General features: G+C 49.6%; 1 protein-coding gene across 1 annotated transcript; it reads left to right on the top strand.

The window, feature by feature from the left end:
* Positions 1–3,382: 3,382 nt before the first annotated feature.
* On the top strand, positions 3,383–12,225 carry RAC2 (Rac family small GTPase 2). The gene is made up of 7 exons (XM_068191182.1): positions 3,383–3,572; positions 6,440–6,511; positions 7,702–7,819; positions 9,285–9,347; positions 10,014–10,173; positions 11,053–11,187; positions 11,958–12,225. Exons 1-6 carry the CDS (start codon positions 3,538–3,540, stop codon positions 11,181–11,183), a joined length of 579 nt encoding a protein of 192 aa, XP_068047283.1. The 5' UTR covers positions 3,383–3,537; the 3' UTR covers positions 11,184–11,187; positions 11,958–12,225.
* The last annotated feature ends 1,078 nt before the right edge of the window (positions 12,226–13,303 follow it).

The following is a 13,303-nucleotide window of genomic DNA, read 5'->3' as shown; positions in this document are numbered from 1 at the left end:
ACAAGTATGAAACAACCATCACAAAGAACATGAAGCCCAAAGGTTTGTGCCATGCTCTTCTGCTTACCCAGATCCATAAGGGAAAAGATGAAGATGAGGTGAACCCCTTTCAGTGCTCCAGGTAGGAAGATGGCAGCAGAACTGCTGTTTTGGCCCAAAGTGGAAAGGCTGAGAGCAGTCACACTCAGAAGACAGAGATGCCTCCATGACACGAGGTCAGGAATGGACCACCTGCCCCTGATTGCAGTGGGACTGGTCTCCAGAACAGCCCATGAGTAAGACAGGTGCAAAACTAAGTAAGCACTTTTGCAAGCTGAGTTGCTTATGATGGATGTAAATGGCTTCAGTGTCTTCAGTGAGGCTGGATTGGAAACTTCGTTCTTTTTCTAAGCTTTTGTTTGATAGAACAAATTTAGGCTGGAGAAGAGGGCCCTATCAGAAAACAGACTCTGTGTGAAACAACTCCACAGCCTCTCTAAGAAGGACTGCAGAACATCATTGCCCACTTCAGTTATGATCTGAGCTCTTAAGTCAAGACAGGCTTTTCAAGCAACTGTGGCAGTCTGAGAAACCGCAGCAGTGACGGGGGGAGGGGAAGCAGCAATGGGGAGGAGTGGGAATTTTGGAAAAGAGAAGCAGAAAAGCAAGAACTAAAAGCAGGAGACAGATGATATGAAGCTGTGTCAAAGGGGAAGTGGGAAGGTACAAAAGGGGTATATAGGAAGGGGGACAGTTTGCAGTCCAGTCAGGCTGAAGCAAATTAATGTTTACCCTGATGAACACCCAGTGCACAGAGAAAAGTTCTCATGGCCACTCAGGACTGCCTGAGAGAGAGGTCACATAAAAAAAAAATCCAGGGGGATGAGAAGACATGCTGTAACTGTGTCCTGTGTGTGCAAAGAAATGAGCACTGTGCTGCCTCCATGAAAGAATTCTCCCTGCTATTCTGTCTGTGCTCAAGCCTCTTGCTCAGCTCCTGCCCTCCTGTACAGGGCTGTGATGTGCAAGCACCATTTCTGAAAGAGCCCCCTTACTTTTATTCCATCATCCTTGAGGGGGCAAAACACCACAGAAAGAGAGGGAGAGATAGGTGGTCCTCACTGCTTTGGATCCTTTCTGGGGAAAAGCAGTATCATGCATTTCATCCCTGCTCTGCAGTCTCACAGGGGTGCCATGCAAACCCAGCACATCTGGGTCGCTCTGAGGTGACCCAGCTCAGGACCCTGAAAGCCTCCCAGAACAAAAGTGTCTCACTGAGCAATTAATTCCCTTTAACATCTCCCTCAAACTCAGCAAAGGGAACAAGAAACCACAGATGTGTGCCCTGCTGCACATGCAGAAGGAAACTCATGTCAAGAGCACCTCTTGGTGGTGTGAGAGGACATCAGAGCAGCAGCAACACATCTGTATATGCTCAGTCCAGGTTTATGAGCCTGTTTCCTGCAGGTTCCTTTCTTTTCCTGCAGCATGTACAAATGAAAGGTATTAATGCAGCAGGTGCCAGTTGTTCTTAGAGTGATTACTGTATGTGTTATTTGAGTGTAATATCCCATTATTGAATAATCCCATTTAATCCCATTTAAATGTGATGGAAAGAAACATCCTGAAAGCTTTTATGTAGATCCCTGTTATCCCTCTACAGAAATGCTGGTGGAGGAAGGATATTTAGAGATTCACAGCACAGACTTCTGACTGGACAAGAACTGACTGTCCATTGCAGTTGCAGGGAATTATCTTGCAAAAGTAATTTGCCCAGAAATGGGCTCTTGACAGGACTTCATAGCTCATTGCTGGACATGCAGATTTACAGTGTCTTTGACATCGGGCCCACCTGTATGTGGGTTCTCCACAACAGTCCCTCTTCCCTGACCAATTAAACTGGTCTTCTTCACTGGTCCCTTCCACACTGCCAGTCCCACAAGCCCATATGCCAGACTACCAGGACAAAAGCAAACACGGGTTTTCAGGTGTTCAGCAGGTCAGTGGTCCTTGTTCATCCCTGCCACCAGGTCCTAGAATGGTTTTTGTCTTTCCACCAGTAGCATTCTCTAGAGCCTGATACACCTGCCTTCTAACTGAGTTAATATATTCTGTGCCTGCCTCTTCTTTCCAGCTCCCCTCTGTAAAAGCCTTTGTCCCTCTCTCTTATGTCCTTTTCTGACCTGGATTCCTGTGTGCCATTCCTGCTCTCACTTGCAGAGGTGTCAGAGGGTTTCCTTCCTCCCCTTTCCCTACCACCCACAGAGGGAACACCTCGTACAGCTGCTCATTTTGTACTTCTGAAATAGCGGCAAGACTTGGAAACATTCCATACTTGAAGGTTTCTGGGCTGTAGCCAGTGCTGAGTGACAGCTGGAAGTGCTCTCCTCCAGAGCAGGTCAGTCGCAACAGCCTCCTGCGGCTGCAGCAGCACAAAGGTCATCAGCCTTTGGAGAAACACTTTACTCAGAGTTCCTTCCTTCAAGAACATCCCAGCTGCAAACCCACTGTTCTTGCTCTGATTGACCTCTAGGCAAAGCCTGGAAATTCTTAATTAATTCTGTGCCACCATATCCCATCTTCTATAAAACCCATCTCCTGCCCATCCATTCATGAGGTCAGGCTGGAGCACCCAGATGTGCCCACATACACTCTTTTTGGGGCTTAATATTGCATGGGAGGAGAAGGAAGGAAGAGGAGGCAAACGCTCTTTTCAATAATGAAAGGAGTAGAGCTTCCCGGGATCATTCTGCTCTCGTCTCTTCTTTCTTAGGGTGATTGCTTTCTTCTTCTTGATGCTTAGCTCTAAAAATCTTTTCTTTTCTGAAGGACAGTGAGGACTGCCTCAGAGAGTTGGGGTTGTTCAGCTTGAAGAAGAGAAGGATGTACTAGTTGTCTGGGCAGGTAAGTAAGTGCAGCAATTCCTTTTACCCACAGTAGAGGAGGAACAGAGCAGCCACTGGATCGCAGCTGCTTTCTAGAGGCTGCATGACTTCCTTGTTCAGCCTTCGCAGTATTGTTCCTTGTGATATTTCACCCTTGACACTTAGGGGCGCTGTGAAGACCTGAAAAACCTTCATTACCCCTCATCACCCTGGTACTCCCACTTCAGATTCCCTTCCCTGCTAACACCTCCTCCAAAGCTTGGATGATAAAGGAGGGAGGAGAAAACCCACCCTTCCACATTCTTACCCCGCTTCTAACCCTTGTTCAGCTCCCCTGGAAAAGCAGTTTGGTGCCCCCCTCTGTTCATTGGGATGAGGTGGGAAGGGAGTGGGTGAGACAGGCAGGGAGAACGAGAAATATGACAGCAGTCGTCATCCCGAGCGGGGAGTCACGCCTGCTCCGCCTTCAGCCAACGGCCTGTGCCACCGCGCTGTCGCTGCGGTGGAGGGGCGGAGGGACCGGAGGGTGATCGTTGAGAGAAGTTCCCTCTTCCACTTCCTCCCTCCTTGCAACCTGCTGTTGATACCCACATTTGCCCATCCCTCCCTGCTGTTTGCCTTGGCCTGACTTCCCTTTGCCTCGGGCACCGTCCTCCGCCACGGGTCCAGAGCCATGCAAGCCATCAAGTGTGTGGTGGTGGGAGACGGGTACGTACCGTGCGGGTTTGCTGCGGCTGCGGGACGGGACAGGCTCTGACCAGGGGCACGGAGAATGGTGGATGCTTGGTGAAACTGGCCCCGCTTTTCTTCTGACCTCCTGCAGGCTTGCTACTACTGCAGACATGCTCACTCCTCCCTCCCCAGGGCAAGGGACATTCCTCTGGGAGAGTGTGGAAGAGGGCATTTCGCAGAGCATCTGCACGGAAATGCTGATCATGTATCTGCATTTCCATCTGCATTTCCATCTGCATTCATGGGAAGTAGAGCAGATCTGTCCCATACACAGGAGGTGATGGTGTTCCTGCCAGATTCAACTTGTAGGCAGGAGTTAGATTTAAAACCCATTAGGTGCAAGTGCTCTCCTGCAGGTGAATGGCTCCTTGAAAGCCATGTGCTCACTGGGCATGTGGGAGAGGGCATGGCATTCTGGTCCTGGCAAGATGTCTATCAGTATCTCCATGTCTGGCTTTTCTCAGCAGGTTAGCTCCGTACTGGGGTGTGCTGGAGACTGCTGGCAAGGGCCCTCTGTGGAGCTCTTTTCACTGAGATAGGCAAAAATATAGGCCACTTTGGGAGTGGGAGCTAACAAAACCTTGCCTTCACAACATGGTGGCTTCTCTGCCCATGTCCCCTGATGCCTGGAAATGGCCTATCCAAGCCGTCCATGAGTTAAGCAGTCATCACTGCCTGGGGCTGTGATGACTACCTAGAAGCTGGCCAGACCTATCTGGGGCAGCTGTAAGGTAGTAGACAAAGAGACATTTACAGCAGTGCTGCTCCCCACAGTCACTTCCTCCTTTAGAACTCGCCTGGGAAAGAAGATATCTGCACACATACCCGTACATGTCAGACATGTTCTCAAGGGCTGGGGCAAGGGGGCGGGGAGAAGGGATGAGGAAAGACAGAGCCCCAAATAAAAACCATAACCTCTAAGAAAGGTCCCTGAAGGCTTTAAACTGGAGCTGGATTAACGCCTCCACTGGGCATTTATCTCTTACCAATTCCCTATCCCTTTTGCCCCTCACACACAGCACCAACTGTGTAGCCTTCCCTCAAGGCAGCATCCCCTCACATCATGGTTGACCCCACCACATGTCCTGTTTTACTGAGCGATAAGGCTTTCTAAAGCCTTACCTATCATTAACAGTCCTGCTCTCAACCTCTCAGACCTCAATTCCTCTTAAATGTCTTCTGTCTCGTCATTTTGCTTCTCTGTATACTGCACCTCTGTACACCTCTCACCATCTTGCAACACAGCCCCCATTGCTCTGAGCTCTTGGTTCACCACCCCTCACCTCCCTCCTGGCCGTGCCAGCAATGTCACCCTCTTGGCTCAACCCTAACAACCACAGGACCTTCTCCCATCACTCAGCTCACGTGTTGTCCCATAGCTGTTCTCCCCCTATAACCCCTCCATCACAGATCACTGACCTCTTAACATGCTCTGGGTTCAATCACAGGAGCCTGCACATGCCACTAACCTCACCTCTGTGTGCTAACCTTCACCCCTTCACTGAGCCTTTGCGCAGCTCTCTGTTCAACCACACCAATTCAGAGCCTCCCCCTCATCCATGACTGATCCTCTCGCAGGCCCATAGATCTCCTGAGGCATTTCTTCACCTCCCTCGATAACTCCATGATAAGAAGGAAGCAAGGCACCTGGGGAAAGAGCAGGGACTGAGAGAGGAGGATCTAAGAAAGGGGGGTGGCAGGAGGAAGAAGCAAATGTCAGAGCATGCCGAAAAGCTCAGCTTCCTCCTCAGCTGCCCCACAGTCCAGCGACAGGCGGGTGCCTTGTGACCAGAGTGCCTGTCAAGGGCACACAAAAAGGCAGAGCTGCAGCCCTGTGGTAGGGGACTTTGCAGGTACAGCTGAGATGGTCTGAGAGTCCCAGCAGCAGAATTCCAGCCTTTGCCCGGAAAAGACCTCTCCCTGCTTCTGGGCTGTTCTAGTTGAGGCAGGTTGCTGTCACCTGCCTGTGTTCTGTAACTGAAACAGGGCCAAGCTTTCCTAGGCCACACAAACCTGAGAAACAGCATCCCAGCAGGAGAAGGATTTTCTTTCCAACACCTGTCTTGGCTGCTTAATTTTCTTCCAGTTTCTTTGCACTTCTTTCCCTCACCACAGGCTTCAGCTTGCCCACAACACCTTCCCCCACATGAAAGCATTATTGCTCCTTATCCCACCAATGCTCTCACCCAGTCTGGACTGTGTTGCTACCTTGCACTCCACCGTGCTGCATCAGGCTGTGGGGGAGGAAACACCAGCTTCTAGCTCAGGAGCACCACCAGCAACCCCCATCAGCCATGGGGGCAGGCACCTTTCTGGCTCCTTACAGCTCTCTGTGCACGTGTTGCTGCAGCTTACTGTAGATGGGAAAGACTGGGTAAGTCAGTAAAAGTTGCTACCAGTCCCTGGCCACAGCAGCTGAAAAGCAGGCAGGAGTGCCTGTACTCGAGTGCTGAAGCTGGCATGGCAGCTTTGTCATGGCACACCAAACCAATGCTCCTGTCCTGGCTGTGAGCCTACAGCACTCTGCATGCACTGTAAAATGGGCTCCCACCTCCATCTCAGAGTGGATGTGTTTTACCTGAGTAACCTCTGTACTAGACCATAAAAATAAGCCTTCATGCTCAAAGACAACAAACATTTCTGGGCAACATCCTGTCTTTCTTCCTGTCAGGTTTCTAACCTGTTATTGTGCACTGTCTGGCCCTGTGAATGTGTTTCTGCTTCCAGGGGTCTCCAGATAGGGCTAGGTTAGAAGTGTGGAAGGATTGCCCCATCTCCATCTCACCCTAGCAAGACTGCCTGCGCTGCCATGAATTCCTGCCATTGTTTTCTTTCTCTTCCAGGGCTGTGGGAAAAACCTGTCTCCTTATCAGTTATACCACCAATGCCTTCCCAGGAGAATACATCCCCACTGTGTGAGTAATTCATAAACAGGTCCTGGAGTGGGTGGCAGGCATTAAAAGCAGGATGTGAAGGGGCTCAGTGACCACTTGTTGTGCACTCCATGGGTCACAATCTCCATGCCAAGCAGACAAAACCCAGTGAAGGTCTCTCTAACTTTGGATCTGTTACCTTTCACAAGAAGCAACTTTATAAAACCCTGGTAGAAATGGGATATTTGGGAGACTCCAGCCAACTCAAGGTCTATCTGCTTGCTAAGTTTACAAGTAGCAGATGGGATCCTACTGGCCAAAACAAAGAGGCATTAAGTTACAACAACTGGGCCAGGCCCAAGAGAAGGCAGGTGGATGGACATGGGAGCCCACTTCCTTCCCTGTCCAAAGCACTTGCTGTCATTGGAGCAGTCACAGATTCTGCATGGAGCAGAATCACAGAACTGGTTGGAAAAGACCTCTGAGATCATTAGATCCAACTACTAGCCAAGCCCTGCCAAGCCCTCTACTAAATCATGTCCCTTCTAATGTGCAGATGCCATGAACACATTCAAAAGACCTTTGTGTTGGTTTCTCCCTATCACTGGTTTCCCTTAATCTGGGAAAAAAGTACCTAAAGGACCAGGAAATAAAATTTTCTAGGATGAGGGTAGGAACTTCTCTGTTGCTTTATTTTCCTTTTTTTTTTCCTACCAAGACTTTACTCCTAAGCATGCAATCCTGAGAGTTGTTCCAAAATATTCCAAGCTCGGTTGTCAAAGGGTGATGGGATGCATTGTTCTCAGTTCCAGCAGGGCTGTTGAGGAGTGCAGCAAACTACAGAGACATGGATTCTTCTTCACTTCTAAGAATAAAACTAGGTTTTAGAACACAGAAGAAAGACAGGGGCTTGGCTGTAGAGCAGATGCAGTTGTGGGAAGGATATTGGGGAAAAAAATGGGAAAAGAAAACAGTTTGTGAACTTGCATGCAAGACATCAAAGGTGTAGCTGCAGCCAGGCACCTGTCCAGGACAGCTGAATGGTGGGGAGGAAGTTGATGAGTGAGGATTCCATAAAGTGGAGGTTAACAGGAAACCAGCATCACCTAGGTGAGCTGAGAAGAGGAATCATCACCCTTTGTTCCTGGGTGCACCTAGTGAGCCCCACCTACACTACTGGAAGGGCTCCCTCTTCTCCTGTTTGAGCCATGGCCTATGTCTCTGAATTTCAGATTTGATAACTATTCTGCCAACGTGATGGTTGACAGCAAGCCTGTAAATCTGGGACTGTGGGATACTGCTGGACAAGAGGATTATGACAGGCTGAGGCCGCTCTCTTACCCGCAGACGGTGGGTCATACTCCATGCCCCTCCTCCCTTCCTCCCTCAGCTACATCTCCATCCCTCTCTGCAAAACTCAACATGTGCCATGGAACAGTGACAGGGTTGTTACTGTCTCTCTCTGCCCTTTTCTGAGAATATCTCTGTTGATATACAACCACCTCGAAGCCAAAAGTTGAAAGATATCTTAAGGATATTTTGTAGCCTTTATCTAAACTCCCGTAACTGGTATAACTGAGCAAGAAAACAAGACATTCAAAGACTCTTGAGCCCAGCTATCACTGACTTTGTGTGGGGCAGATGCCTTACACAGCCCTGGAAAAAACCTTCCCTTTGTAAAGTAAAGGTGGTTCGTGGAATTTAAGAGCTGAGGCAGGAGCTTGTCACATTTCTATGAACCCCTCTCTCCTGACTTCTGCCTTTTAAAAGAGATATGATTTGTGGGCATGTGTTTGATCTGCTGGTGCCTCTAGCAGAATAAATGGGTGCCTCAGATACTGTGTTCACCAGTTTTTCACCTCACTGACAGAATGATTTCAGGGTTTGAGGATCACCTTCTCTGGAAAATGTTGTTTCAAGCAGTCTTTTGGCCAGCTCAGAAAGACCTTGCTGCATGAGACATTTGTCTGAAGGTTGCCAATGCAGTCAAAAAGGTTAGGAATTGATTAGAAATTATTTGTTAGGGCTAGCTTCAGCCACCTAAAAATCAGACATGTGGTATAAGGTGGTTTTGCCTGCAGTCAGTGCAAGTAGGTCTATTTCTCAACAGCATGCTTGCATCCACCCTGAGACATATCTCAAGGATAGGTGGAGGAATGTTTCTCCAAGGTTTTGGTCTCTGATGGCTATAGAAGTATGGAAATGGATAGGCTGGGTCTAGCACCACTGCTCCAGCTAGGTGAAGCTGGATGAAATAGATATAACCTTGATGAGCTGGTATGGTTTTGGTTTTGTTTGGTTGGCTCTGGTTTTAAAGGAAGTCTGAATTCTACCATGCCCATGAGAATCGCTTACCTAGAGATCTAAAACTGCGCTCTCTGAGTTTTGTGTGTGTATACATTTTAGGCTGAAACTAGGTCTGTCTCAACTGTAGGCAAAATTCCTTTGGCCTAAAAGCTCTCTGGTGTTCTGTGAGAAATGAGCAGGAAGCTGTCAGGCCATTTCCCATGAGGATGAGTGTGCCAACCGCAAAAACCCTGTCCTCAGAGTTGACCATTTGGTTCTTCTGATAATGGTGGCTATGGTTACCATGACTCAGGGCAACAGAGATCCTTCTCTCCACTGGAGGCAAGAAGCAGCAGTCTGGACTTTTATATTATAGAGAGAGCTTTCCCAAGCACAACCCTCTGCTGCAGAGGGAGGGTGCTGCCCACACAGACCTTCCCTCCCCTCCCCCCCCTCCCGCCTCCTTCCTGCTTCATCATGCCATCCCATGCTCCCATCCTAACTCTGCACCATGGTTGTATGCCTACAGGATGTCTTCCTGATCTGCTTCTCCCTTGTCAGCCCAGCATCTTATGAAAACGTCCGTGCTAAGGTGAGACCCTATCCTGGTCTGCCAGGGACTGAGGGAGGTGATGTTGGTGGTGGTCTTGCAAGAACAGTGATTATGGGTGGAGACTATCAGTAGGACATCTAGGTTCAAAGGTTGTATCTCTTTTCTGTTAGTCAGAAACCTCCTTCAGATGCCTTTTCTGGTTCATTTAAAGAACTCTACTAATGGGCTACTATTCATCTTGCTGGGGAATTGTGCTGTCACATCACAGACTTATATTCTGGTGGCATCTTTCAGCCAAGACTGTCAAAGGACAGACACACAGGACTGGTCCATAGGGTATAGAAGCAGGTGCCCACAGCTTTTAGATGGGAAGTGAGGAAAGAAGGGAGAGATTGGTGAACAGAGAACAAGAGTATGTCCTCCCTACCACTTTAATGTTCTTCCCTGGGTGGGAGGGTCGAGAGCTGAGAACAGCTGATGTTTTTGCATAACAAAATTTGAGCTCCCTAACAGGGATTATGCCTGAGGACCCAGCAACAGGAGTTGGCCTGGGCCAGGCTATAGTGCCCAACAATGGATGTGAGAAAGGACAGGCTGTTAGTTACCTTGCTGACATTTTTTTCAGGAGTGCCTCTTTGTTTTCCCATATGCATGCCCAAACATGTGACCTCTTCTCACACCTTTGGCATTTTACTCCATTGCTAGTGGTTTCCTGAGGTACGGCACCACTGCCCAAGCACTCCCATCATCCTTGTGGGCACAAAGCTGGATCTCCGTGATGACAAGGACACCATTGAGAAGCTGAAGGAGAAGAAGCTATCCCCCATAACATATCCTCAGGGTCTTGCTCTGGCCAAGGAAATAGGTATGTGTTTGGGAATCATCTTGGACCTACTGAAAAGAGAGAGGCAGAAGAAAAGGGCTTCACCTGAATTTAACGAGGCTTTTGTAGTGGTATCTCACAGTGATATCTCTGAGGGATACAAGGAGACACATCCAGGGCCATGGGCCAAAGTGCACTTCAGGAGACTCAGGAAGGAGATCTGCTTCTTGAGGAAGACTCAACCCCTCAGCCCTCTGTTTTCCACCTCTTTCTGGCCACTATCCTCCACATATACACACTTTCACATTCTCTTCCCCTTTTACTTTGCTTACTTCTATCTGGGACAGTATTTTTTCTGTGCAAGCCACAGTTGCACTGTGGGCAGAGGCCACTCCTCCATATCCGGAGTGGCAGAGAGAGGCTTTTAACATCTCTCAGGAAGAGTTGCAACTGCAGTTTCCTGTCTCTGCTTCTGTCTGCTGGGGCTTATATGTGCCATCCCAGGTATGGGTGTCTCACTTCACCATCCAGCTCTTCTCAGATGTGGCACACAGAAACAGGAGAGAGGATGAGAAACATAGCTTGAAGGAGTTTTCAAGAAGAAGCTCAGCAGAGAGAGTATCTGGCCAGGATGACATGGTCAGACACACACAATGGCTCTGCTCTGGCTACCTGGGTAGCCAGTAGGCAAACCTAGGTCTAGTGCAGCTGACAAGCTTTGCCCTGAAGTCAAGACTGTCTGAGTGAGTGAAATGTGTCCTGACAATGGGTAATGTCTTTGATCACCTGAGATGTGTTTATTCAGCTTGGGCAAGAGCCAGGGGCCATGCTTTCTAGCATAAGGAGCAGAAACCTGGGTACCCCCACTGCCTACCCCAGCTCCCTTCCTCCCCATTGTAACACCCGCTTTCCTCCTGACAGACTCTGTGAAATACCTCGAGTGCTCGGCTTTGACGCAGCGAGGCCTCAAGACGGTGTTTGACGAGGCCATCCGAGCAGTCTTGTGCCCACAGCCCACCCGGACAAAGAAACGGGCCTGCAGCCTCCTCTAAGCAAGTAAGTCTGACAGAGATCCCTGGGAGTGACACCAGTGGTGCTTTCCTGCTCCTGAACCCAGATGGTCAGGGCCACTCTGTTCCTGGTGAGGCTGTTGGAAAGGGTCACCTTCAAAGGGAGAGAGGGAGACAACCGATCCTGCTTGAGGAGAGGATAGGACATGGTATGATGCACCCAGGATCAACTTCCCCCTCCTTTCTGCTTGACTGTGGGCAAGTTTGTTCCCATCTCTTGATGTGGGGCAGCATAGGATTTTCCACAGGTGCCCTCACAGAGAAGAACTGTCTGTCAGCTTCTGCCACAGAGGGAACTACATCCAGGCTGCCCTGGGGATGACCTGCCCTGGGACCTATGGGGCCATAGCCTTTGCCTATGGAAAAAAAAAAAAAAAAAAAAAAAAAGGGAAAGAAAAAGTTGTTCCTTATTCATGGCAGTTACCAGTGTCCCTTCCTCTTACCAAGCCCTGCTCACTTCAAGGGGTTTCTTGTGTTGTTCATTGGCAAGTGGCAGCTTCTCCTGCAGGACTCCTTTACTCCTCATATTGTCCCTACCTGCCTCCACTGCCTCCACTTCAGTATAAGGCAGCAGAGGGAGGAGAGAGGTTTCATGACAAGAGTCAAAGCTGGTCAGAGCCTGATGAGAGAGAGGAATGAGAGCCTACTAGTTTGAACCCTGTCCCTTCATACACCCACCATCACCAGAACAGAGGGAGGGAGAGCAGGAAGAAGGTTGAGCTGGTATTATGAGGTCTGTCATGTTTTTGGCTATAGATCCCGGTCTCATCCTGATGCCAGGGGCTGCCCAGCACACAGGAGAGTGATGGCTCCAGCAACCCAGAGCTCAGCACCTTGGGGTGGTCATTGCTTTTTCCTTCTGCCAGCTTGAGAGACTGCTGTGGGTCTGTAGCACTGGTTTGTCTGTTCACACAACGTCCCCGCTCTTACCTCACCTGCCCAGCTGCCCCTTCCCTTCCTTCCGGGCCCCTGAGGTTACAACGTAGTGAATAAGACCCAATAAACAGACTGTACATTCTTGTCATGTCGGTGATGCGCTGCGCCTCAGGGGGACACAGCCCTGAAGCCGTGAGCAATGGGACGGCTGGGCTGGAGGCACCGCCCAGCTGTGCCCCTCCTTCGGCAGCAACAGGCAGCCCCACAGGAGGCCTGGTGGGCTCCAGTTGCTGGAGGATGATTGCTAGGTTGCTGAGTTCTCAGCTGAGCCCCCCGCATTCCTTTTACCTTTCCTCTTCTCAGTCTCCATGTGTTCAAAGGAAAAGTCGTCTCCCCTCTGTGCCACTCAGGATGGGATGCAGGTTTTGGGAGGGGACACCTGGACGCAGACTCCTCTCCGTGGGGACTGCCCCCGCAGGTTGCTGGGGACATCTTTTCACCAAAACATTGCTGCATTAATCCTTCTAAGCTCTGGCACTCTCTCACAATGCCAGACACAGGCAGAGTGAGAATAGGAAGGGGGAGAGCAGGGAAAAAAAATGAAAGAGGGAGGAATGAGTCACCAGTCCAGACAAATTGCCTCCAAGACACTAAAATTAAGCTGAAGAGAGTGGTCCCAGCGGTACTGTGGGTCTGGAAGCTGTGAGCACCTGCTTTCCTGATGCATTGCAGGGACTTCAGAGTAAGTGTTACAGGGTGGCTGCTACTGCCACTACTTGCAGGAAAGGGGAGGGCTCAGGGTGTGATGATTGGCACTGCAAAATCCTGCAGTCCTAGGAGGACACAGAGAAACTATGGAGTTGAGCCAGATTACTGCTTCTGGATGCAGCAACACTTCTGAGCTTCAAAGGTTGCTTCCTGCACTGAGGAGGTGCATTCGTGATGCCAGGTGCAACCAGACACAGTGAAGCTCCTGAGGTACCCTGCTGCCAGGGAGATTTCTGCAGTTCCAATTCACAGTCAGATCTGAATGAGGGAGTTAATTCAGTGATGTGACACATTACCTACTAATAAAGTTCAGAACAGTCCCTGGCAAGCACCCTGTGGCAGGGAGTTCCACAATTATCTGCACTGCACATGGGCTGCTGGATTAATTGCCCAGGCCCCATCCAAAGGTAATATAAATTATGTCAGTGTAAGTCCAGAAGAATAAAAATGAAGCCTCT

Source organism: Anomalospiza imberbis, chromosome 5 (assembly GCF_031753505.1).
Source record: "Anomalospiza imberbis isolate Cuckoo-Finch-1a 21T00152 chromosome 5, ASM3175350v1, whole genome shotgun sequence".
NCBI lineage: Eukaryota > Metazoa > Chordata > Aves > Passeriformes > Viduidae > Anomalospiza > Anomalospiza imberbis.
Note: the sequence above shows the minus strand (reverse complement) of the source record. Positions and strands in the feature narration are given on the sequence as shown.

Bases quoted from the DNA above. Each gene is read 5' to 3' on its own strand.
- RAC2 (XM_068191182.1), top strand. From the start codon at position 3,538: ATGCAAGCCATCAAGTGTGTGGTGGTGGGAGACGG. The intron at 3,573-6,439 runs GTACGTACCGTG...TTTCTCTTCCAG, and splicing joins TGTGTGGTGGTGGGAGACGG to GGCTGTGGGAAAAACCTGTC. The intron at 10,174-11,052 runs GTATGTGTTTGG...TCCTCCTGACAG, and splicing joins TGCTCTGGCCAAGGAAATAG to ACTCTGTGAAATACCTCGAG.